Source organism: Cynocephalus volans, chromosome 4, assembly GCF_027409185.1.
Source record: "Cynocephalus volans isolate mCynVol1 chromosome 4, mCynVol1.pri, whole genome shotgun sequence".
Taxonomy (NCBI): domain Eukaryota; kingdom Metazoa; phylum Chordata; class Mammalia; order Dermoptera; family Cynocephalidae; genus Cynocephalus; species Cynocephalus volans.
In genome coordinates, this window is record NC_084463.1 from 165349550 (window position 1) to 165376346 (window position 26797).

Genomic DNA, 26797 nt, shown 5'->3' on the forward strand with positions numbered 1-26797 from the left:
CAGTGAAGTCACAGGTCCACGATCACATGGCTGAACTTGAAAAGTCCAAAGGAATTCGACTCAGGGGGTCCTTTTTCCGGTGTTAAGATAGCACACCAGGGCCAGCAAGCAACATCTCTTGGCAGGAGGGTGAATGTGGAAGGGGAGGACATTTATTCCAGAGCCATAGACATTTGCGGCTCGTGGCTAAGAACCACAAATCCTTCCTTGCTATTTTGTCAACATTTCATAAGCAGCCAACCATGCTCTATTGAAATTATCTGAGGCAAAGAGCTTGGACAGATGCCTGCCCCTAGTGCTCAATCGCCAGGCCCATCTTGACTCTTCACAGCAGATCCCCGGCAGGACGGTGGCCCAGGGCAATAAATACATGTGAGCATCAGGAGAGACTTTACAACGATCAGATTGATCGAAGCAGCTGTGGTGCCAATCTGGGGCACTCCCAGCTAGCCAGGCTTAGCTATGCGACTGCTCCCTTGGAAGGCCTCCTCTGAGGTCAGAGGGGCTGGGGACTTGCTCAGAGGTGCACAGCTGTGGCTACTGAGGCCAGATCAAGAGTAGGAGCCCAGACTTCTGGTCTTCTCGCCCAGTTTTAATGCCATTATAGAAATTATCAGCCCCTGAAATAAACTGTGTTTACTTACTGTTGCCGGTCCGTCACCTCCGCTGGAGTGTAAGCTCATGTGACCAGACCTTGACTGTCTGTGCGAGGTGCACGTGCCTGGAAAGTGCCTGGTACTTAGGCCCACAATGAGGGATTTTTTTTTTTTTTTTTTTTTTGTCGTTTTTTCGTGACCGGCACTCAGCCAGTGAGTGCACCGGTCATTCCTATATAGGATCCGAACCCGCGGCGGGAGCGTAGCCGCGCTCCCAGCGCAGCACTCTACCGAGTGCGCCACGGGCTCGGCCCCACAATGAGGGATTTTTTTCCCCCAGTGGATCTCCACTTCACAGATAAGCAAACTGAGGTCAGAACAGCTGAGTGAATTTCCTAGAACCACACAACATCCAAGTGGCATCCCGTCTTTCCCTCCACTGACACTCTTCCCCCGACCCCACACATTCCACAGAAATCGAGATCCCAGTAATCTCAGGCTCAAACTTGCAATGAAACCTAGCGATGTGCATGTGAGCATCGCTTTAGTTCTAGATTCATGTCCATGACACCTCAGACTGCAGCATAATCTCTATTCACCAAGAATACCGCAGAACCAGCTCAGACTGCTCCAGTGCCTGCTGCAATCCCACACTCAGTCTCTCGTCATGTGACCAAACTGTCACGTGAATGCGATCCCTTGGTAACAGCAGCATGCTGTGTGTAGCAGAAATGACTGCACTTCTGGCTCTCTGTATAGCTGACTTCACGTACCATGTACACATTGTTGGAACACCACATGCAAACTTGGGGTGCAGCAAGCAGGGGGTCAGAAAGGTAGGGATGGGGTCATGCTTTACAAGAACATGCATAAGGCAGCCTCATCTCACGGATCAGCCACTCCACGAAGGAAGCCCAGGAGCACGTGGCTGGCCGCAGCAGCTCAGAGAGCCCACTGGTCATGCTGGGCTGGGAAGCAGTAAGGACACCGTGGCCGCTGGCCACCCTGCTGCCCCGCAGGGCAAGACCCACTCACAGAGTATGATGTAATAAAAAGTATTTGGTCTTTGTCCCAATTGCTGGCACAGAGCTCCTAAAAAACCCTTGGAATCTCCCAAGCGACAAGGGTCATCTGTGGTGTGTTAATGAGTGGGCTCCTGCCTGCTGGAGAGCTTCAGGCCGTGGCCACAAAGACCAAGCCATGATTAGTGGACTGGAACCTTCTGCCTCACTAACTCCAGGGAAGGGAGAGAGGCTGGAGATGGAAAGACGGAATTCAACCTCCAACGGCAATGATTTAATCAATCATGCATACGTAACGCAATTCATAAGAATCCTTGCACTGCAGGGTCTGGAGAGCTTCTGAGCTGGCAAACACATCCTCATGCCAGGAGGGTGGCAGACCCCCAAGTCCACCAGGACCGAAGCTTCTGCACTCGGGACCCTTTCAGACCTCACACCTTGTGTGTCTTCATCTGCTCTTCACCTGGACCCTTCCCAGCAGAGCTGTGAGAGTAAAGTGCGTTCCTGAGCTCTGTGAGCTGTTCTAGCAAAGCAGCATCAGGCGGGAAAAAAAGTCAAACCTTCAGGAAGGCAGAAGGAAGCCCCACTCTGCATGCCCAGGCCTCATAAGTCCTGGTGATACGAGCCTGAATCAGGCCATGGTATGTTCACAACGAGATTTCTCTCCAACAAACTCGTTACACCCATGGTAAGGAAACGTGTAAAAATTACACGACATCCGCAATTCATGGCAAAATTAGGTGCAACCTCAAGACTCCAAAGGAATTTTTTCATTTGGGGCTCACTTCCCAACTGAAATCAAATCGGGGGTTTGGCTAAGGTCTCCCCTCCCCACGACCCCCAGGCCCCGGGGCAGTGGCCGGCAGCACGGATTAGTGTACCTCCAGGGAAGGGACGCCGCTGCCCTCGGGCTGCGGGTACTCGCGCAGCAGACGCTCCTCGTCCAGGAACTTCCCGTCGCGCCCGTTGCTTGCCGGCTGGAAGAGCCCGTAGTTCAGGACATCTTTCAGGCTCTGGTTTAAGGTGCACAGAATCCGCTGCTTTGCCACCCACACGGTGGCGTCCGGGTTAAATCGAATGCACTTCTGCAGGGAAGGACAAAGACGTCCGATTAGTGACGCAGAACGCCCCGAGTCACCCACACGGGGGTGTGGTCAGGTGGGAAAGCTGTTTCCATCCCTTCCTTACAGGTTTTCTGAGCGTTGGACCCCTCGGCTTCTGAGGCTGAAAAGTAAGCCTGCCTGTCGCAAGGACGGAGGCGTTTGGTGAACACAGAGGGGAAAAGCGACGCCTGAGAACTTGGTCTCTGTGGCCGTGACTCTCACCGTGGACGCAGATCTCCAGCACCAACCACTAACCACCCACTGCCTCGGGGCAGTTCTCTTACTTGTGAAAACACAGACTCGACCCCTCACCCCCACCCAACAGAGTGGCTGATTCAGCAGGTCTGGGGTGGGGCGGCTGAGAACCTGTTTCCCACAGGTGTCAAGGTGACGTGGTGCTGCCAGTCTGGGGAGCACACGCGGAGAACCGCAGCTCCAGGGAGTCACAGCGCAGCAATCGCTGCAGCAATCGCTATATGAACTGCTCTTTGGCGTTTCAGATACGGGGGGCTGCCTCGTTCTATCACCTCACTGATGAGAAAGTCCTCGGCACAAGGGTCTCCACGCTACCCACGCGGACTCTGAACAGAAAAGCGTTAAAAGCACAGATGTCACCCCTCGCAAAGGAAAAAGGACAGCAATTATGAAAAACAGATCGATGGAAAATTAAGTCAGTGGCCACCAGAGCTAATTGTTGAAAAGGTTAAATAGTGTCGACAGGGCATGCAAACCAATCACCAACACTTCAAAAACGGAATAGCGCCCCAACAATGGGGACAACAGCACCTTGGTCGTGTTTTGTGAGACTCGCCAGTGAGCCAGGAAAAGCAAAAGCCAAACCACATCCACTTCGAACCACAACTCCTAATTTTTGTTCAATTAAAATTGCATTCTACTGTATAGCCATCAGCAGGGGCTTAAAATTTGTTTTATGGCTGTAAAAGTGTTCAGAAAAAACTGAGGTTCGACTGAATCTGGGACTAGAACAAATTCTCTCTCCGAGGATTCCGCGTGAGCGCACCCAGACAGCCCTGCTATCTTCCCAGGCGAGCCTGGGGTGACTTCCTCACTGCTGGGTGACACGATCCTGCACTGATCCTGCACTGGCTCAGCGGGCAGCTAGAAGCCCCCCGCCCAGGAAATCCGACCCCTGCACACGAACGCTCCCAAGTGTTCCTCTCCACTGTCAGAGGCCGGGTTCGAGTGTGACTCTCCCTGCTCCTCACAAGGCTGGGTGAGGCCAGTTCATTCCAGTGATGAGACATCCAGACACAGGGTCCCCCTCCGCTCCTCCCTTAGTTGAGTGAGAACTCTCTGGAAACTCCAGGCACAGCCAAGGAGCCCCGTCAGACATGACCAGGTGGGGCCGCAGATAACTCACCTACTCGTTTCAGGAATCATTGCTGGCTTCTGGTTCCAGCTACGGTGACACCCAACTCAAGTTCCCCTAGATATCAACATCCACCCACCTCGGCTCCTCCCACACCCACAGAATAGGTCCTGCCAACAGGCGAGCGGTGGGAGAAACACAGGATCTGAATCGCCTCCCAGGGGACTGGGTGCCAGTGCAGATGATCACAAAGACCGGTGTCTGCTGTCATTTAGCAGGCAGGGCCAGGGACGCTGAGTCCACGCTGTATCCAGGCCAACCCTGCACAAGGAAGAACCATCCTGCTCCAAAAAATGCCAAGGGAGCCTCACTGAGAAACTTTGGGAAGGAGGTGGCGTTCAGAGGTCAGAACGGCTTGGACGTGCAACCCACCTGCGCAGGCCAGCCTGTGTTCCTGACAAACCTACCGATCCAGCTGTTCCTCTGTTTCCTCAGTGACAATCAGGGCCACGACTTACGTGCAGGGCTGCTGTTAGACTCAGACAGAATATAGATAATACATGCTATTATGGGTTGGACTGTGTCCCCTAAGAAGATGCTGAGGTCCTAATCCCCTTCCCCTGTGAATGCGACTGATTTGAAGTAGGGTCTTTGCAGATGTAATCAAGATAAGATGAGGCCACTCTGGAGTGGAGCAGGCCCTAATGCAGTGACCGTGTCCTTATAAAAGGGGATAAGTTGGACACAGCAGCATGCACACAGAGAAGGCACATGAGGAAGTCAGGGACTGGGGCAATGTGTCTACATAGCAAGGAATGCTGAAGGTGACCAGCGAGCCACCCACAGCTGGGGAGAGGCCTGGAACAGATTCTCCCCGACAGTTCCCAAAGGAACCAACCTCACTGACATTCTGATCTTGGACCTCCGGCCTGCAGGACAATAACGTCTGCTGTTCAAGCTGCCCAGGCTGTGGTCTGTTAGGGCAGCCTCAGGGACTAACAAACATAGTCACCTGCCACTAACTGTGGTAGCAAAAAGCAGCAGCAGCACCACCCTCTCTCTGAGAGGGGAACTCAGCAGGCCGGGCACCCCCAGCCCCGGGAGCTCCCCCACTTTCGTGCGTGACGGGCATCGCCAGTATGCTCACAGCGGCCCAAGGAACGCCACGACATCAGGAGACACTTGGGTGAATCCGGCCTCATTTCCTGACTTACCGTCACTGGCTTGCCGCCTTACTCACTAAACACTCCTGATCAGGAAAAGTCTAGTTCTCAAAAATATGGAAAATGGTAAACAGCATTTCTAAAAATGAGGAGCCTGGAAGAAGAGCTTGTCCAGACCGGCGTTCCACCAGCCGATGCCAGAAAATCCCGTAACAAGTGCAGAAACATCTGAGTTTCAGGGAAGCCTTAGGAAAAATAGCAAGTTTATTTCTTTAAAGAAGGCACACGGATCATTGAGAGAAGTGAGATTTTTGGCAAATTGGCTTGCTTTTGGAAGATTGATTTTTGCAGAATTGGCTTTTGGTGGCTGGAATGTCCACCAAAAATTAATTTTGGGGCTGTTAGCCTTTTGTGGGGGTCCGTGGGGGTTGTGGGCCTGCTGATGTCACAGGACACCTGCCCAGCGAGGCCCAGGGACCACCGGCCACATTCCCTGGCTGACCCCTGCTCATTCTCCTGTCCAGGCTGTAAGCCACGGTCTCACTATCCTGCATCTCTGTCTCCTAGGAAAGTAGGACTAGCACTGCATTTTTGCCTTACAGTGTTTCTCCTTGTCTTGTCCAACCTGATAGGCAGGCATCAGTCACTCTGTCACTCCTTGATCTCCAGGTGCAATGCCCCGAATGCTGCAGGGCATCCACATTCATCTGAAACCTCCCGTGTGTCTGGGCTGAGCTGGGTGGCTCAAGACACAAGAAACTTGCAAGCGGGTGTAATGAGATCTCCAAGACCCAAATCTGGGTGGCTGCTCCTTCGTCTCCACACAGGCAGTGCACACAGCAGGCAATCTGGTGTGATGGGAAGGGAGAGGGACTGTTTGGGGACTGCAGAATCTAACAGTGGAAGAAGGATTATGGCCAGCACCAGCCTTGATTTAATGATGGATACAGCAACCCGACCTGGGAAAGTTCTCAGGATTCCTCTGGGCCAGCTTCAGTTCTCTAAGGTTCCTCATCAACCAAAGGGAGGCGTGTGCTAGCACAGGTCAACCACCCACCTCTGCTTCTGAGACACACATGCTCTCTCTCTCCTTCTGTCCGTCTGTCCTGGCACCACTACGACATACAGCTGATTAGTGCTCCTCACGACTCCAGACTGAGTTGCCCGAGGAAAAGGGTTTACATCTCTTTCTTTGTGTGACCATATCTGAAGCTCATAAATGTTGATAGACTTGAACTTCATTGGATAAAACATTCCATTTATGGAATACTCCTGGGTGACGTAATCCAACAGTATAGAAAGGTCTGGACTCACAGTGATGGAGATGCTGCTGTTCACCAAGGATGTGCTTTGCGCCATGCGTTCTCTCGTTTGATTCTAGCAAAGATCTTAAGAGGGGAGACCACACCACCCAAGTTTGCAGAGCTGTAAGTGACAGAACTGTGGCCGGCCATGTCGTTAACTGTATGAAACACCAACCCTTTCCTTAGTAAAGTTCACAGTCAAGTTCGAATCAAAAACGAAGAATGTGAGAGAAACTTGCTCTCACATTTGGTCAACATGAGTTACAGGTATTCTGCAAGATGTGAGGCTAAAAACTGAAAATACTAGGACAAAAGGAAGGATGTGGCATTGGAGACAGGTGGAGGCAGCTGCCCAGCCTGGGTCTGACACTTAAGCTGAGTATATGAGCCAGCTGGAGCTGCCGTAACAAAATACCATGGACCAGGGGCCTTAAACAACAGACATTTATCTCCTCCTAGCTGTGGGGTCCAGAAGTCCAAGATCAAGGTGTTGTAGAAAAAAATATAACTTTAACATGCTTAATTTGCGTCTGTATTTAATGCTTGCTAAAAACGAGAGAACATAACTAATGACATTTTAAGTAAGGCAGGCCCAGACACATTAAATTCCAGGAAGGGAGTAAAACACCACCCGGTTCCAAGAACTGACTGACCAGTTCCTTATCTAAAAGCCATCTGGAAGATAAACGATTGGGAAGTGCACTGTTCCTTATCAGGGTACCAGCTCGCTAAAGCCCACCAATAAATCCAAAGGTCACCTCTGATAACCTGTAAACAGTAAACAACTCATCCTATTGTGAAAGTCTGTCTAAAAAACTGTATAAAAAGCTCTTGTGTTTAAGGCTCGGGGTCGCTTTTGTCTTGAATGCTGAGTGACCCCAGCATGCTGGAAATAAACTCCTCTTGCTTGATTGCATCGGTCTCTGTCTTGTGGTCTTTGCGAGGTGAGCCATCCCGACGTGTGGGGTTTGTGCACGGTGCACAGATCTTACAGTGTTGCAGGGCTGGTTCCTTCTGAGGCCTCTCTCCTTGGCTTGTAGACAGCATCTTCTCCCTGTGTCTTCACATAGTCGTCCCTCTGCGCATGTATGTGTCCTAAGTTCCTCCTCTTATAAGGACACTAGCAGTCATACAGGATTAGGACCCACCCTAATGACCTCATTTAAACTTAATTCCCTCTTTAAAGATGCCATCTTCAAATATAGTCACATTCTGATGTTCCGGACTTACAACTTCAACATATGAGTCTGGGGAGGACACACTTAACCCGTAACTCTGTACAACCACAGGCAAGTGTCTGCAACCCACTGAGGGCCATGTGCTCATCATGGAAGGTCACATCTGTGTCAACGACTAATGCACATGAATGATGGCAGATCACAAAACCTGTGGCTTCGGGGCCACGTGCCCACTAACATGGACAAGAGCGTGGCTACCAGGGCAGCTCCAGCTTCTCAGACAAGGCTATTTTGATTTGCACCAACATGGCAAGGGTGTTTCGTGTAAGGGACTAAATTGCTTTCCAAATCTGTTTGGGGCCCTGTATAAAGGAGGTGATGGCGATGTTACTTTATAAGACTGTCACAAAGGTAAGGGAGTGTCTAGACAAAGCTTGGAAGGATGGTAAATATTATACTGTATAAGACATGTATTATTACAGTGCTTCGCTGAAGGCCAGATAGGGGCTATTGACAACACAAGGCTAGAATTACACAGATATATTTAGGTGCCTCCACCTACACTGCATCTGCTAATTCACATTCCTCAGGTGGGACTTAAATCCACCTTGCAGAAGGTTAGAAATGTTGTTTCTCATTTGATTTTTAGAATAGGGTTTTTAGGTAATGCATGAATGGGGCAAACGCCCTCAATTAAGGAACAAAATCCCACAGCTGGTGTGGCAAAAGCCCATCTAATCAATTCTAATCACTGTTTAGGGATTGACTGTTTAACATACTGATTGTTGTTAAAATGTTGAAGGAATTGCTGCAGGGAAAAATGTGAAAAAAATGTTTGCTAAGGGCCAGCTGTTTGTTGGTGGCAACTTCAGAGACAATTACCATAAGAATATAATTTTTGCTTAAATCATTTGGGGAGAGATTATATTTGGCATTAGATAATGGTTGTAGTCTTGTCAAGTTAGCTTTTCAGAAATTGTACTTTGGAATGTCACCTTGTTAATTTAAATGATGTTACTAGTTTCCATTGTTTCAACTATAGTTAGCTACAGATAACTTTTGTCACATTGCCCATGTCTTTGTGTTCTTTTGAAATGACTGAATCAACTGATTTTTCTTGTGAAACTTCCTTGTCTTTACAATAAGAAACAGAAGCTAACTTTGAATTGGGGCTGTACCCAGTTTCTCCTTCTAACAGAGGAGTTGCTGAGGTGCAGTCCCTTCGGGCTTTTCATTGCATTCATGTTGCTTTGAGAAATCTTTTTTGCATCTCTGTTACACAGCGAGAGTGTAACACACCTCACTCCTGACCTCCACCAAAGGATCCCAGTAAAAGCCACACAGGCAAGCACATGGTGGGGGGGTGGGGGGGGTGGCCCCGAGGGGACCACATCACCCTTTTCTGGATCCAGAGCTGGAAACACAGACCCCAGTGAGAATAAAGATCCCAGCTCTGTGGTGCTCATCGGCAGCGTTCAGCAAGAACGTAGGAAACTCAGAAAGTAATCCACACTCCTGAGCACATCACCCACGTAACAAAGACGTACACTCCACATTTAAAACCTTCTCTGCAGGCTAAGGTTTATGTCATCATCGATTTCTTTGTGATGCATCTTTAAAGACCCATAATGACTGTGAGCTCAGAAGGAGCCCTGAGGGTCTACTCTCACCTTTCATAGCTGTTCGTTTGTAATCTGCATGCTTGCACACCTCTGGACACCAAGGTCACTGCAGACTGTCACTGGCTTGTCTCCAAATGCAACTGTCCAAGTAAAACAATGCTTTCTGCTGTGGACCAAGACCCATTGGACTGGTACTCATGGTAGCAAACACCATTGCTGGCATGGGTAACATACGAAGCTTAAAACACAGGATTTGAATGGAGAAATTTGGGTGACCTTGATCGAGAAGGACAGGCCGAACAGAGGATGCTCAAGTACAAGGGTCAAGCTAGTGCTTTTGCATGATTAACACTGATAAAGGATAACGTGGCCGTGGATTCTTCTTTCCAGTTGGAAGAACATGTTTCAGACAGTAAAAGCTCAATAGCAACCATCCAATGCAGGGCGCAGTGGCAGGCAGACTGCACCTCCTGGTGACTTTTAGGATGCTGTGTAGCTGTCCCTGCCATTGTCAAGGTGGTGCTAAACAGAGAGACACTGCTTGGGTTCTGCCAGTGATTCACGTACTCCTCGGAGGTGAGTTTATTTCCCTCTTTTAATAACAACGACTTCAGGGAAAGCCATCACAAAGCAGAGGATCAGACACCAGCCAGAGAAGGCAGGCTGGAAGCAATGATTTAAAGTGTAGTAACAGGCAGTCGGGAGGGTAATTAAACAGTCCTGGCTGCAAACACAATGCACCTCCACTCGGCGCCCGCAGCCCCGCTCAGTGAACTCATTAAAGGCATCATCTTCTCATTATATCATCCCGGAGGCAGGTATTAGCACCTCCAGGCTCCAGGAGGAACACTCCAAAGACTACGAAATGTTCCCTGAACCACACAGTGGCAGCAGGTGGAGCTGGGATTCAGGGGGACCCTGATAGCCAAGCTAATGAGTTTCAACTGGATCCCACCAGCACACAGACCGAGCCTCGCATCAGGAAGATCATTCCAGCAGGAGGTAGTAAAGGAGATCAGACAGAGAGACAGACAGACGTGTGAGCCAGCTGCTCCTCAGATGGGAACGGGCGTGGCACCGATGCTATGGACTAGGAGGGCTGGGGGGAGAGCAGAGTCTGAGACAGGCTGGAAGAATCCTGGGAGTCCAACCACAGAGCAAAGTGCTGGGCGAAGGTCTCCCCCTCGGACTTAATGCAGAAAATTAAATATTGATGGCTCAGGTCCCTGGTATTGCCACCTTCTGGGTAATCCTTACCCACTTGGGACACCGGCGGAGGACATATCTGCGCTTCAACAGCATGGCCTCTGAACCGCAATGTTCTCCGCACAATGTGGGATTTACAGAGCTTTTCTACAGAACGCACAGTAATTCCAGACCAAAGCCACTTCTCCCAGCATAATTTTCTCAAAGAGATTTAAGTGGGTATTAACTATAGGCTTAAGGCAGACATGCTGTGCACAGGCTACAGAGACCTCGCGAGCTGGGCCGATCTCTCTCGTGTATAAAACATTAATTTAATATCTAACAGGTGAAGGTGTGGCATGGAATCCCTACAACACACAAAACCGACTCTCGTTAAATCTTTTTAAAAAATTTTTTCAAAGAGGATACACGTGAAAATAAAAGTCCCTTTCAGCCTTTAGCAAGTGCCCATGTGAGATGAATAATCACCAAAATGATCAGGGCTCGACTCTCCGAGGCACCTTTCCCCAGAGGGCTCCAGGCCTTATGACTCACCAACTTCCTGATTAAATGGTAATGTACAAACACTCACTTGAGGACAGTGGGCGAATTGTGTGGCATGTGAATTATATCTCCATTTGAAAAAAGAAAAGAAGGGCTTGCCAGCTGGTGCGTTGTCTAGAATGTGGTGCTGACAACACCAAGGCCCAGGGTTCAAACCCTACACACACCAGCCACCAAAAAAAAGGAAAACAAAATGTTTTTTGGTCCCGTGCTGAGAAAGGGACACAGGCATGACATTTTAAGTCACTGATACATCAAGTTTTTGTTAAGGACGCTGTACCCACCAGAGCACGATCTCCTGCAAGTGCCCCCTCGCCGACTGTGTCATAGGAACCTCCAGTCTCCACCTTTTACTGCCACCCCTGGTCCCAGCCTCCGTCACCATTTCCCTGGATTCCTGCAGGAGGCTCCTGCCTGCTTCCACTTCCCTCCCCCGTCCCCCTGAGTAGCCAAGACCTTCCTTTCCATATATAAACGACGCCACATGCTCGGTCCCAAACCGTTGCTCATCAAACAAAACCACAGCCCCTTGCCATGAGTCCACACACCTCGACGCCTGCCTCCTCCCGCCCCCCCCCATGCACCTGCTACAGTCCGCAGCCCTCGACCTTCCCTGCTGATTCAATGCCCCAAGCTAATTTCCACCTCCGATGGAAGGTTCTTGACAAAGATCTTCACCAAGCTAACCTCTCATGATCACAGACGTCCGCTCCTCACAACCATGGAGGAAAGGTTCACACGAACTCACTCGTGCTCTCACCAGGCATTGTGTGTTCATTCAGTTGTACCAGCTACTGGGGTACAATAACCAGCAAAACACATGTGGGACCCCCTCATGCGGAGAGACCCTGACCAAGCAGCCCCCAAGCGCTTCTCTGTGAAATCACAACTGCAGAGCAAGAGCCGAGGAAAAGCAAAGGCACCATGAAGATGTGCTGGAGGACCTGCCCAGGCAGGGTGGGGGGGGCAGATCTTTGTCTTACGGTCAGAAGGAAGTCACAGGAGGTCTGTATACAGCAGGTGGCATGAAAAACAGTCACCTTAGGCATTGCACATAAGACTTCGGAGAGGAAGGAGTCTGGCTTGAGCCATTCTAGTTGTTAGAGAGAAAGACGACAGTAAGGGGGTGGGCGGGGGTGGTGATGAAGGTTTAAGGAGTGAGATGGGTTCAACAGGGATTTAGAAGCAAAGATGACAAGATTTGGGAATGGATTGCTTATGGCAGTTGGGGAGACGGAAGCTCAAGATGACACCTGTGATCTGGCTCCAGTGGCTGAATAAAGAAGGTATTTACAGCCAGAGTGGAAACAACATGACTGGCCATCAGCCAGGGAGTGGACTAACAAATGGTCCGTTCGTATGATGAAATGCTGCTCAGCGACAGAGGCACAGGGCACTTCGCGAGGTTCGTGGGAAAACAGAACGGAAAGAGAACACAAACCTTTCCACAAACCGTTCTGAAGCGTCCTTGTAAACGAGGTTCTGATAGACACTACAGTGTGGGTGGGTGCACCTCAAAACTGCCGTGCTGAGTGGGAGAAGCCAGGCACAAAGGCCACACAGTGCATGACTGCAGCCATGCAAACGTCCACAGTGACAACGCAGAGGTGGGAAGCAGACGGGTGGTGGTCAGGGGCTGCATGTGACTGGGCCCGAGGGAATATCCCACACCTGGACGGTGGTGACGGTGACACAACTCAGCAAATCGGCTAGAAGTCATCGAATCGTCTGCTTAAGTGAAGTTTATGGTTTGTAAACTCAATAAACCTTTTTGTTTGGTTGGTTTCTGGTTTTTGGTTTTGTTTTTTAAAAAAGGTAACCACTAGCTGAGAGAGAAAATAGCACCATGCCAGGCTGAGGTTCAGAGCAGGGAAGGACCATGACAGGAGGGGCCTTCGTGCTTTCAACTGGGAAGAAGAAAAGGGCTGGCCCCAGACGGGAGGTCACAGCTGGAGATGTGGCCGTGGACGTCACCTGCACGGAAGTCCTGAGTGGGAGGAGTTTAGTGAGTCTGGGGCCTCCCGTGGCTGGGAAGGTCAAGGAAGCTGTCCCTGAGCTGCATAATGAAAGACAAGCAAAAGGAGGGGGCGGGCAGGACAAGCGGTGACACACTGCAGGAGCCACAGCCCCCAGCCTGCACTTCCCGCTCGGCCTGGAGCCTTCCTGCCATCCACTGACCCAGCGCTAGCAAGATGCTGCACAGAACGTGGCAGAAGGTCAGCCTGACCAGGAGTTACAAGGCTGCCACTCACAACAGTTCTCCACGGCCCAAAGCTGCTGACTTTCCAGAAGCATGGATCCACGCACTCCTGGAAGAAGAGGCACAGCTCTCGCCTCCCGAGGGGCCAAGAGGAATGAATCAAATCCCTGCACAGGAAAGCGTCCATGCAGAACTTGTCAAGGTAACAAGCCATTTCTGCACCAGCCCTCCAGAGCCCTCACTCACAGGGGACGGCTGCTAACGGTCTTTGCAGAATGAAGGCCCAGCAGCAGTGGCTTGGTTCTCAGCTACTGGACAAGGAGAGACAGATGGAGTCCTGCGAATATTCAAACCACAGGGAACCTCAAATACGAAAGGCAAATACAATGATCGACGATATGTGCCTGCTACAAAATGATTAAAAGATTAAAACCCTGAAGGTTTAGATTCAGGATTAAAACCCTGAAGGAGGAGGCAAAACCACTCTGCTCTCGGACTTCTATTTTGATCCTCAGTGGTAAAAAAGGCCAGGGTCGCTTTGGAATCATGCATATCTGACAGTCCCCCAGGAAGCAGGTGATAGATGAGGGGGTGTCTCCATCAGCTGACGTGTGGGGAGGGGGTGACCAGGCACAGTAGGGACAGAGAGGGCGGATCTGGGGCTGCTGCTCTGGGGGAGGAATCTGAGTATGTGTGTATGTGTGTGTCAGAGACAGAGGACGGATGGATGGCAATAAATTATCTTTCGGGGGCCAGGATAGCAGCTGAAATGCTTTTTCCTGAATGAAATATCCAACCTGAAGATGCATTTATTTAGTAAATGGAAGCACTGATTAAAGCACACAAGGAGATATGCATTCTCCCGAAGCACGTGGGCCCGGCCCTCGCACTTCTGTCACAGGGCTGGACACGGCTGATGGCTCTGCCAGGCTACTTGTGCCAATCTTTGGGAAGAGGAGGACACGGACGCGGGGGCTGACAGCGTACACACGCAGGGAGACGCCGCCCGCTGGAAGCACACTGCAGTCCTGTTGTATTTTCTTCTGCACTCGGCTTGAGAGGTGACATTCAATGTGGATTAAAGCTGAGCTGCTGTGTGCCCAGTGCCAGCTCTGTTCACACCTCCTTGTTTACTGTCTTCCAAAAACATAAATAGCAGCAGAATCCACCATGGCTGGTACTGATTTGGGCACATACCACTATTTTAAAAGGTTGAGTTAACCGACTGGTGCCAGAGCTCCTCCAAGCTGTGCATTTGAGATGACCCAGAGAGGTGCCCTCCCCTGCCCGGAGCCCATCCTGCCGTCCCCTGCACGGCCCCACGAGCTCACCCCCAGGGCTCCGCATGTGCCCACAGGGTTACTGGCTTGGCCAGAGGCTCTCACGCAAAGGCTGAGAGCTTCAGTCCCACTGGAGCTGTGAGGCTTGGGAGCAGCGGTCACACAGCGAGAAGCAGCAGGTCTGGACCACGCTGGGAGAGGGGCAGCCCCTGGAGCTGCTCTGGCCACCTCCTCCCAGCAGGCGGATGCGGTGACAACCTCGCTCACTGGCTTCCCACTCAGCGCCTCTGGGCTGGATTCCAGGAACTGTCTCGTGTCCCTGGCTACATAGAGGACTCAACCCCACAAGGGACTTGGCACAGAAACAATGTCCGCTTTGTTGCTGAGAGCTCACACCCTTGGGGTTTCTGTTCTCAGCCTCCAGGGGCTTTGTCTGTCTTGAACAAAATGAAGAGTGGTCCTCAGAAAATTCCAGAAACAATGCTCCTGAGAGGAGAGACTACACCCTCGGAGGCCCGTCCTTTCCTGAAGAATCGTGATTCTAGGCTGGCTAGAAGGTGACACTCCATCCCTCATGCCTGACAGGTTCCTATACTTCTGGCACAAGCAAACAAAATGCCCACCGTGGGAAACGAGCCCACCACACACCACGGTGAGAAGACCCTGCAGAGAAGGGGCCACATGGGCAGGACAGCAGCACACGGGCTTCTCGGTTGCAGCAGCTGCTCTCGTGCTATGCGTGCATGAGTCCCACGACCCTGCCCTAATTTCCTGACAGCCTCGCCCTGGCTGCTGACGAGCGTCCCGACAGCTGACAAGATGGTCTTCTCCCCCAGTGCGTGCAGCACGAGCAGGAGGGCTGGAACCAAGAATAAAGAAAATGGTGACAGACACTTACCGGGTGCCCACTGTGCTTAGCATGGGCCGGATATCAGCCTGCAATGCCACACTTCACAAATGGCAGCTGTCCGCACCTGACAGACAGGACCTCGAGGCTCAGAGACCCTCAGAACCTTGCCCCAAAGCACACGGTGAATGGCAGGGGACGTGACTCTGCTCCATCCCAGGACGACCTCAGCCGGCGCTGATTTCCACGAAGAGCTGCCACCAGCCACCTCCCCACGGTGAGCACAGCCGCGGCCACAGATCTGGCCCAGATGCCAGGCAGTCATGGGAGACAACAAACGCCAGCATCCTGGGGCTTCCTTCGGCCATGTGTCCCCGGGCCACCTGCTCTGCCTTTGGTAGCTCTGAAGTCTGGTCCTGCATGTTCCCGTCTGTGAACTCGTCCTGAGCACAAACCTACTGCGTGAGTGGGAGGGGGAGCGAGGGGGTGGGTGACGGTCTGTCTCCTCGTCCAGCTGCAGGTGACATGTTGCATTCGATCAGCACTTGAGACAGATGCCCTTTCATGGGCATGTCATACATCAACAGAAATGCTCACAAAGGCTGCCTGCCCCAAGGCCACTACAGAACCTCTGGAGGCGGCAAATGCTAGCCTTTCATGCAGGGTCTACACAGTGGGCACTCGGGGAGCCCTTGACACCACGCACATGCGGGGTTTCCCCGCCATCTGAATGTGTTCCTGGAGACGTGTCACGTCAGGGTCAGCACAGTGCAGGCTGTGTGCCGCCTCCTGGGTGGCGTGGCCAGCCCACCAGGGCAGTGAGGGGCAGGGGCTGTCACTGTGGTCACGTCCAGCCCAGAGGTTCCCTCCTTCCTCACTTGCTCTGACGTCCCATCTGGACCTCTGGGTCTGGGGTCTGAGATCCAGGAGGACAGCTCTCCAGTGCTCCCCCACCCCCGGCGTCAAGCAAACACGCAAATAAAGGGGTCTAACGGCTAAAACCGGCAGCACGAGGAGGGGTCCCACTCACGGGGCTGCAGGAGCCTCCACCACTGAGAGCTTGACGCTGAGAAAAGCAGACAAGTGACCCCACACGGAAGCCGCCCCAGAGAAATGGGCACGAGCCCAGGCCAGAAACATCCCTCTCAGACAGCGCCCGGAGAGCGGGACACTAAGGAGGGGACAGAAACCCAGACCGCAAGTCTGGACAGAGGTAAGCACAGGGGTTCTCTCTTCCTCCCCACGTGGGCAGGGTGTGGGGTGACAGCAGGGCTGGCTGTCCGAGTGCTCCTTGCAGGACCGGGGAGGCTGCAAGGCGGGATGACCGTCCACGGGGATGGGACATGTTCCCTAACTGGGAAGGCTGCATCCCGGTGCAGAGCATTTAAGAAAATCTCAGGAGAGAAAAGGGAGTCCAGGCCTTTGAAAGAGGCCTGGCACTCCCCACCCTGGGCCTTGTCATCTAAAAGGCAGACAGACCGTCAGATCTACCTTTATGAGAGAGTCGAGGAAGAGCCAGCCCTGCACGTCAGAACCGAGACCGAGCTGCTGACCAGCCACGGCCCAGGACAGGAGAAACGGCGTGGAGATCACAGACGGTGCAGACAAAAAACGGACAACAGGAAGGAAGACGGCATGCAAAACCACACGTGGCTCAGACCTGGGTGAAAATACACCCCATTAACAGAAGCAAAGTCTCCAAGACTGCTTTATGCCCAGGAGGAAGATCCTAAGACGTAAAACCTCCTAAACAAACTAACAACCCAGAAGTATTTCCAAAAAGCAAGCGCAGAGCTATGGAAACAAATGGGAAGTTAAAATAACACAGTTGCAATAAATTAGCAATTGCAGGACCAGAACGGATCCGACAGGAAACAGGACGAGGAGAGGCTCCGGGCAATCGTAGCAGACATCGTAGCAGACAGACGGGAAAGCGGCACGCGACGCCACCAGAGAAGGTGAAAGGTGCGAGGAAGGAAACTCCAACGCGACAGAAATCACCCGGACGCGGGCCCAAGAATGCAAAACTGCAGGCAAACACATAGGTGGGATGGCGCTTCAGAGACCCAACACACAACACGAGGACGACACTTAATAAAACTGTGTTGCATCGGGGATTTTTGTTAAATAAGGAGATTTCAGTGACTCTTGCCACACACACACACAAAAAGGAACAATGCGAGGACGCGGGCTATGTTAATCTGTTTCACCACAGTAACCGTTTCACCGTCGATATGCATCCCATGACATCGTGTTGTAAACCTCAAATATACACAGTTAAGCTTATTCGAAAAAAAGAATTACTATCCCTGTAATAGAGAACCCAACCGATAACACAGAAAAAGTGATAGAATACAAGAAAACATCCTTAGAAGGAAGGATAAACTTAATCTGCAAATTGGAAGTTTTTCTAGGAAAAAAAACAAGAATGACTGACACCAAACAGTTCGGGGTCTAGCAACAGATGAGAACCGGAATGAGAAATTCCTTAGGAATTCAGTCAGGAAAAAAAAGTCACCTACAATGTGGGAAAAATAGGTCAGTTGGCCTCGGATGTCTCCACAGCGACATCCAGGGCAGGAAGACAGCGTCCCCACACATCAGCGGGGACTGTGACAGAAACATCACGCAGAGGAAAACAACATTAAACCCCAAGAAAACACGTAAACATTTTCAAAGTACAGCAATCCTCTTTATTCTTGGGTCCCATATTTGGGGATTTGCCAACATGCTAAAAACTTGTTTATAACCCCAAAATCAATACTTGCAGCGCTTTGTGACACACACTTAGTGACAAAATATTTGAGCTGCCCAACTGGCACACGCGCCCATGGAGGTAGGACATGGCAATGGCCACTCTGTCTTCTCGTTCCGGTTCTCACATTGCAAACAAGAGTGCAGTCTACACAGTGCCACGTTTTTCACATTTTTGTGCTTTTTGCTGGTGATTTTGCCATTTAAAACGTCCGCCCAAGAGTCATGCTGAAGGGCCATCTAGTGTCCCTAAGCACAAGAAGCCAGTGACATGCCTAACACAGAACACGTGCATGTTAGGCGCATTTTGCTCAGGCACAAGTCGGTCATGAGTTCAACGTTAATGAATTAACAATATACTCCTATATTAAATAAGGCATCTTTAAACAGAAACACACATAAAATAACATCATGTGTCGATCTGTTGCTGGAAATGTGACAGAGGGTTGCAGGAACCTAACCCTGTGTTTCCCCAGGGAGCGAGGGCTCAGTACTCACTAACTCTGCGTTTGTGGTGACTTGATGGAACAGAATTACTGCACATAATGAGAATCGATCACACCTTCCCACTCACTGGGGAAGCTGCCTCAGGAACACTTCCTGAGAAAACCCCTCAACAGCGAACCCCACCCAATGAAGGGGTGAGACGAAACGAGGAACTGCAAAAGGGCCGCTGCAAAGGCTGGACAGCAACTTCGTGCAAACAGTTCCATGCCCAGCAAGGATCAGGAGGTGGGGAGGGAGAAAGGTGTGCACGTGTGCGCGTGTGCATGTGTGCGCATGTGCATGTGTGCACTTGTGCATGTGTGCACTTGTGCATGTGTGCGTGCAACCAGCTACTCACTAATCAAACCCTTGCCCTCCCCTCCCTGGGCTCAGGGCTGGGCCATGCTCCCAGGGAAGGCGGGGAAGCAAAGTGCTCTGCACGTTCTTTCCCTCCCTCCCTCATCGTCTGGCAGACACAGAGGACCCCCGGGGAATGGCCCGGCTGCCCTGTATGAGGAGCCTGAATGTCCGCATGGAGCAGAGCCTCCACATCTTCACCCCAACAACCGGGTGGACTGAGAAAAGAGAAAGAAATAAAACATCTTTGGGTTCTGTGCCTGAGGTTTGGAGGCCTTTTTGTTAAAGCAATTAGCTTAATTTTCCCCAAATGGTATAGGAAAAGAGCAGCACAGTGAGAAAGGCGAGAAAACCATAATACAAAATGAAAACCAATTCCAGCCTTGCAGCATCTCATATCTACTTCTTTAACTTTACAAATTTACTTGGAAACAGTCTCTCTTATGGCAAAAAATTACTAAAGTTCCTCCTTTCCTTCACTGTCTTTTTCTCCTTTTATATCTAAATAAAATAATGTTAATGATATTCATTTATTAATAGTGTGTGTGGTTTGAGCCCACGTTTGCCAAGGTATTTCTGTCTGTGTGCACATGCACCAGGACCTGCAGTCCTGCAGAGAGGCGGGTTGGAACAACGTTCACCGAAGGCTGGTATCGACGGCCATTTCTGGGACTGGCTTCTGTACTTCCTTGCATTACTTGAATTCTTTATAATAATCATTTACCACTTGTATAGGAATTGTTAAATGACACAGAAGAAAGAACACCAACACGCCATGTCCACCCGCCTGAAAAGCCATTTGGTGCTGCCAGGGTGGCCCCTGGGCCTGCAGTGTTGCCGGATTGGTTCTGGGATGTCAGGCCACCCTGAGCTTTCCCTGGACATCAAAGTCACATGGCTGACCTTGTTCTTAGAGGACAGGAGTCGGCAACACAGCCTCCCCATCCAGTTAGCACATGTCCCCAGAGAGAGCAAGGCAGACCCTAAGCAGAAAGTCCCTGCTGGGCCAAGCACTGCTCACACAAGGGGTAGAGGACATACACAGGTTTGGTCTCACCTGGGACCTGGGCCTCGGAGGTGCTAAACCAAGGAGATCTGTGAGCCCCTGCACAGCGCCAGCCAGGAAACCCAGATGTGAAAAGCGAGGAGGTCAAGTCAAGTAACGGTGCCAGAGTCCACAGCCAGCAGGCGATACAGCCATTGCCCCAGTCCCCAGGGCACTGGCCCCCTGCCCCTGTTGGCATGGTCCAGTAGACTGTGCGCTTGACGTCAAAGGGTGGATGCCAAGCACTAGGCTTGCCACCTGAGTGCCCCTGAGGCCGTCCATGCCACCCTGTCTATACCACCCGTCCATCTGTCCCACTTCCTTTAACCCAACTGTGAAAAGAGGAGGGTCCAACCAGCACAGAGATCCACAGAGACACTTCTAGAAAGGACAGATGGAGGTGGTCAGGAATCTCATCCGGGCACCCCTCTCAGTCCTAACTCTCAAGGGCCGCTGTGTCCTCTCTGCAGCAAAGGGGCCTCTTGCCGACCACCCCTCACCAGACATTTTTTAGGTGGATGGACAGTGGTGAACACCTGCAGGACAACCTGCCCAGGGGCCTCCACTTCCAGTTCTGTCTTGCGCCTGCAACCCGAGGCCGCATGTGGCACAGACCTGATGCAAGTGAGAGGGGCACAGCTGGGTGATTCAGCACCCGGCACTCTCTGTCACATGCTCCTTCCGCTGTGCACAAAGGTCTGATTTACAGAGAGCCTCCGAGGGGGGTGGTGCCCACCTCACACTGAAGCTCCAGGTTGCCAGGCAGTGACACGGTGGCCCCTGATCCAGAGAGACAAGAGAATTCCCACCGCTGGAGGTGCTCGCGTGGTCTGGAACCCACCAGCCTCCGGAGAGCCTCTCTCAGGTCACCCACTCTCTTACATGCCCTGGACTCTGCCACCCACTCGGGACACTGGACAGTGAGACTCCATGGGGAGCTCAAATCCAGCCTCTGCCCCGGATGTGATCCCCTCCCCACCACACACCTGGCCTCATCAACCACTTCCCAAATGCACAGGCTCCACCCACCCTCAGCACGTGCCCCTTCACCACCGTGCCCTCCCCAGAGTGAAACCTCGTCCTTCACGGCCCAGCTCGATGGAACCAAATCAGGGGAGACTCCCCGGTGCCTGTGCCCCCTCTGCCCACAGGAACCTGCTCATGACTGTTCGTCCCCAAAGCGACTGTCTTCCTCCTGTCCATGGTACCAGGGAGCGGGACTGTCAATCTCTGCATCCCAGCCCTTGGGATAAAAGAGATCCTAAATCACTCCCAGTTAAATTTACCGTGATTAACTGGGGGGAAGCAGGTTCCACCTCAGAGACTCCAGAGATGGAGAGAAGCACTTCCTTACCTAACAGACACCCTCGACCTGCCTGGGCGGAAGCCCTCCAACCGTCTCCTTACGTTGAACTTCTCTGCACGGTCTGTAGGGGCCGGCACCCCGCATCTCACCGCCTAACCACCCCCTGCTCCCATCACCATGCTCCAGCTGCACAGTTGGGGGCCCTTCGATGCATCTGCCTTCAGGAGCTGGTTGACTTAGTGGCCCGAGAGACCAGTCACATCCCATCCCCCCCGGACTGCTTTCTTCACAGCCTTTACCACTGTACAGAACCATGCTAGTCCCTAATTCTTCCCTCCCCGGTGCCCAGAACAGACCCTGGTTCATCACAGGCACGCAAACAGTCACTGAGCAAGGGAAGGTTATAAAGGACCACAGAGCAGCCTCACGTTGAGGCCCTTGAGAAGTGCCCGATACCCCCAGACTAGCAAAGCCACCCCCCAGCAAGAATTCAGGAGCCGCGTATGAATTTAGCCCTTTCATGGGAACCAGGAGAGGCGAGGTTTGCAAGTGCTCATCTCTGCTGCAAGCAGTTTCCCATCGCATCAGAAATCCCCGATGGACTTGCAGAAGAAAAAAAGTTCAGGGAACGTGAAGGACGTGCGCACAAGATCCATCTTTGGAGTCGTGTCTCAGTGCCTGGTGGGGACAGGGTGGTGTGACTAGCGAGGCTCACTCCCCAGCGACGGCCATCTATTCCAAGCCTGGCATGCAGTGGAAACCACCACCCTAACCCTGCCTCTGCCGCCACCCCAGCCCCCAGGGGCCAACCTCCCAGAGGGCAGCAAACCGCCACAAGGACTCACAGATGCCAGGGACAGCATTGCAGAGACAGATGCCAGGGACAGCCAGGCATGGGCAAGAAGCAGCCCCCAAGGGCAGCTGGGGGAGCAGCACAGGAAGGGACGCTGGCCCGGGCCCGAGGGACAGCTAGGAGCTGGCCAGTGGGCGACGCAGGGAAGGGCACTGAGACAGAGCCTGCAGACACCTGGGAGTGGGGAGCTTGAGAGCTCGGGCTTGACACGACTGAGCACAAGCAGCGGGGAAGAGGCAGGGCCGGGACTAGACCTCCCCCATCCTGGTGCTGGGGGTGCTGATGGCTGACACGCCACTGCCCGGGTGTCCTTTGCAAGACAGAAAAATGCTCCCAGGCCTGGCCTCAGTGAAGGCCTGTGGTCCAAGGCAAGAGCGGTGACCACCAGCACAGAAGGCAGGCAAAGAGCAGCGGGGGCAGGCAGGGAGCAGGGCGAGGGGCCAGCAGGAGCTCAGAGGGGAGGAGAGGGCAAGAGCTTGGTGGAAGCAGGAGGCACAATGTGCCCACAGCCGCCAGGATCGTAGCCCGGGTGGATCACAGGCAGCCCTGGCGTTCAGCCCCAGTGGACACCGCCTGGCAGTGAACGAAAGGGCAGAAGATTCAGTACAGCAGGGGCCACCGCGCACCGCTCACCGTCTGCTGCAGGTCCTGGATGACAATACGGATCACCAGCGTGTGGCCCTGGCTCTCCTCCGTCCTGGCACTGGCCGGCTTCTCCGCCGTGGCCCGGATGGTGTCGTAGATGGTCTCCTCTTTGGAGCTGTCCGACTCCGAGCCCATGGAATAGTCGGAGAAGCTCTGGGCCATCTCGTCCTCGCTGGATGTTGGGCTGCGCGGCATGGCTGCTCGTGTCTGCAGGTGGGACAAGGAGACAAACAGTGGGGACAGGTGAAAACAAGAAAACCCAGGGCGTGGTGGAGGCTGGCGCTTGGGTGAGCGTGGGCACTTTCACAGTCCCGCGTCTGTTGGCGGGCACCGACCAAGGCCCCTGTGTGAGCACGAGCGTGAACCCCAGAGGTGGCAGGGATTCGGCACCTCCCACCTCCTCCCCAGAGCCTGGGTCAGAGGGGACAGCAGCCAGGACCTGGGGGGGCACTTCAGGCTCTGGCCGCAGTGCTGTGAAACCCCAGCATTTATACAGAGCCCCAACTAACGGTGGGGGTGACCAGAGCGTAGGAGGATTAACCAAAGGGCCGCCGGGGCAGTATGAAACTTCCCAAGGTAAGAAAAGAGGACGTCTTTGGCAGTTCTTTGAGGACAGAAGAAATGTGGGCTTCAGGTCAGAATGGTGGCAAGTTCATGCCACACCAGCCACTCTGCTTCAACGCAGAGCAGCGATCGGCACCGTGTAAACATGGAACAAAAAGGCTCAGGAAGGAGGAAATCTCTGGGACCAGGAGTCGCACGGATCCCAAAGTCACAAGCAGGCAGAAGCCAGGAGACTCGGAGGCCCCAGCGGCAGAGGTTCCTCACAGCTGAACTGGTTCTGTCACAGCTGAGCGCAGGGACAGCTCCCCAGCACAGGCCCGGGTCAGGCTGCTGACGGCCACTGCGGACCAGGGCTTTAATGAGCCCTGGTCACTACGGCAGGACACAGGGCACTGGCTGGACAGCTCAGGTGGATAGAGTGCAGTGTTACAACACCACGGTCACAGGTTCAGATTACCGTACCGGCCAGCAGCACCCCCCCCCCCCAAAAAAACCCACAATTCCAGAGGCAGTTGTTCACCGTTAGTGACCACATCTATGACACATCCCCCATCTCTGAGGGACAGGGGTCCAAAAAGGGGTGGAGAGAAGCTAGCTTGTAATGAATGCAGTGCCAGGGACTTGGCTGAGGACAGGCCATGACAAACCAGCAATTCCACTTACAGGTAAATTCTGTAACAGGGTCAAGCCCACGTGCATAAGGAGAGATGTACGCAATTATTTCCCACAAAAATGGAGGTGCTCTTGGCAAATGGGGACGTATGGTCACCCCAGTCATTCAAGGACTGCTTGATCAAGTTGCAGTCTGTCCTTGCCACGGACACCACATCTGTGAGAATGAATGAGTCCAGGCTATAGATGGATGATCCCAAAGACATGATAGTGAGGAAAAGCAAAGCCGTTTGCAGAACGACTCCACAACACAGTATCGTTGCTGGATAAAGGCTGGGAAGATGCGACGCAGTTTCACAGACTGCAGTGGACGTAAGCATCTGGGATAGCAGGGCGGAAACATCCAATGGGAAAGAGAAACGCTGATCTCCGGAGAACGGTTCTCACGGGAGGAAGAGGGGCTGGAACACCACTTGGAGCCACTTTACTTCCTTAAATGGTCCCAGCAAATATGACAAAGTGTCAAACTGATAAAGCTAGGGACACAGAAGCTTGCTGCATTATTCTCCATGCTCTCCTTCCTCCATGCTGGGAATCTTTCACAGGAGGTGCAGGCAGCAGAGTGCCATCCCAAACTGTGCCACACTGGCATGAGGAGAGCTCTGAGCTGAAGGCAAGTGAGAAGTCTGCTGCCCTCCCTGTTTGTCTAAACGCAGAATGCACGTTCACAAAAGTGTCCCCCTCCCCCCTCTACCAAGAAGGACAAAAGGTCATCACCAGGACCACGTTGGACACTTATCACCCCAGAGACAGCACCGGAGGAATCTGCATAACAAACTTTACTAACTGGCCCTTATCCACCAGTTTGTTTCCCATGTATCTGCCACCCCACGATTTACCACCCTGGAAACTCAAAGTGCTTTGCCTTTGTCTCGTCGCTGCTCTAAAAATGTATCGCTCCTTTGCTAAGATGCTACCTAAGCTCAAGTTCTAACCAACTATGTGAGTTACTCTTTACCGCGGTGTCTCCCACATGATGTGCACTGCATGGTTAATAAACTGGTTTTTCTCTTGTGAATGTGTCGTTGTGAGTCCAATGTACAGGGCCTCAGCCAGAGAACATATGAGGGTGGTAGGAAAAAGAACTTTTCCTCCTCCACAGAAGGCAGGAAAGGTGGAAGAAAGGAAGGAAAAAAGGAAGTGTGATGGGCAGATGGATGGATGGGTGGAAGAATGGATAAAAGGATTGATGAATGGACTGGCAGGTGGATGGATGGGAGGGTGGAAGGACGGATGAATGGGTGGGTGGATGGATGGATGGGTGGGTGGGTGGATGGGTGGGTGGATGGATGGATGGGTGGATGGATGGATGGATGGGTGGGTGGGTGGGTGGATAGATGGGTGGGTGGGTGGATAGGTGGATGGAAGAATGGGTGAATGGATGGGTGGGTGGATGGGTGGATGGATGGATGAATGGGTGGATGGAAGGATGGTTGAATGGGTGGGTGGGTGGATGGGTGGATGGATGGATGAATGGGTGGGTGGATGGGTGGATGAATGGGTGGGTGGGTGGATGGGTGGATGGATGGATGGATGGGTGGGTGGATGGGTGGATGGATGAATGGGTGGATGAATGGGTGGGTGGGTGGATGGGTGGATGGATGGGTGGGTGGGTGGATGGGTGGATGGGTGGATGGGTGGATGGATGGGCGGATGGATGGATGGATGAATGGATGGGTGGGTGGGTGGGTGGATGAATGGGTGGATGGAAGGATGGATGAATGGGTGGGTGGGTGGATGGGTGGATGGATGGGTGGGTGGGTGGATGGGTGGATGGATGGATGGATGGATGGATGGGTGGATGGATGGGTGGATGGATGGATGGATGAATGGATGGGTGGGTGGGTGGGTGGATGAATGGGTGGATGGAAGGATGATTGAATGGGTGGGTGGGTGGATGGGTGGATGGATGAATGGGTGGATGGAAGGATGGATGAATGGGTGGGTGGGTGGATGGATGGGTGGATGGGTGGGTGGGTGGATGGGTGGGTGGGTGGATGGGTGGATGGATGGATGGGTGGATGGATGGGTGGATGGATGGGTGGATGGATGGATGGGTGGATGGGTGGATGGGTGGATGGGTGGATGGAAGGATGGATGAATGGGTGGGTGGGTGGATGGGTGGGTGGATGGGTGGATGGATGGGTGGATGGATGGATGGATGAATGGATGGGTGGATGGGTGGGTGGATGGATAGGTGGATGGAAGGATGGGTGAATGGATGGGTGGGTGGATGGGTGGATGGATTGATGGGTGAGTGGATGAATGGATGGATGGGTGGGTGGATGGATAGGTGGATGGAAGGATGAGTGAATGGATGGGTGGGTGGATGGGTAGATGGATAGGTGGACGGATGGATGGATGGGTGGGTGGGTGGATGGATGGATGGATGGATGGGTGGGTGGGTGGATGGGTGGATGGATGGGTGGATGGGTGGGTGGATGGATGGATGGATGGATGGATGGATGGATGGATGGATGGATGGGTGGGTAGATGGATTGGTGGACGGATGGACGGATGGGTGGGTGGGTGGATGGAAGGATGGATAAAAGGATGGATGAATTGATGGGTGGATGGATGGGTGGATGGGTTTTAAAATCAGTATTTTAAAATTATATTTGGACTCTGTAAGTTAAATACATTTTCTGTGCACCAATTATACACTAGTAGTCCACAGGGGTGGAGTGTGGCCTTAGCCTCCAACACGTACTCTCTACTCAT

General features: G+C 52.5%; 1 protein-coding gene across 1 annotated transcript in view; it reads right to left on the reverse strand.

The window, feature by feature from the left end:
* The window catches only part of SHANK2 (SH3 and multiple ankyrin repeat domains 2), a 476261-nt gene extending 453226 nt beyond the window's left edge, over window positions 1-23035 (reverse strand). Inside the window, exons 1-2 of the mRNA XM_063092864.1 lie at window positions 22829-23035; window positions 2500-2703 (exon numbers count right to left, since the gene is read on the reverse strand). Coding sequence (XP_062948934.1) covers window positions 2500-2703; window positions 22829-23035 — 411 coding nt within the window. The remainder of the gene's footprint in view (window positions 1-2499; window positions 2704-22828) is intronic.
* Window positions 23036-26797: the final 3762 nt, after the last annotated feature.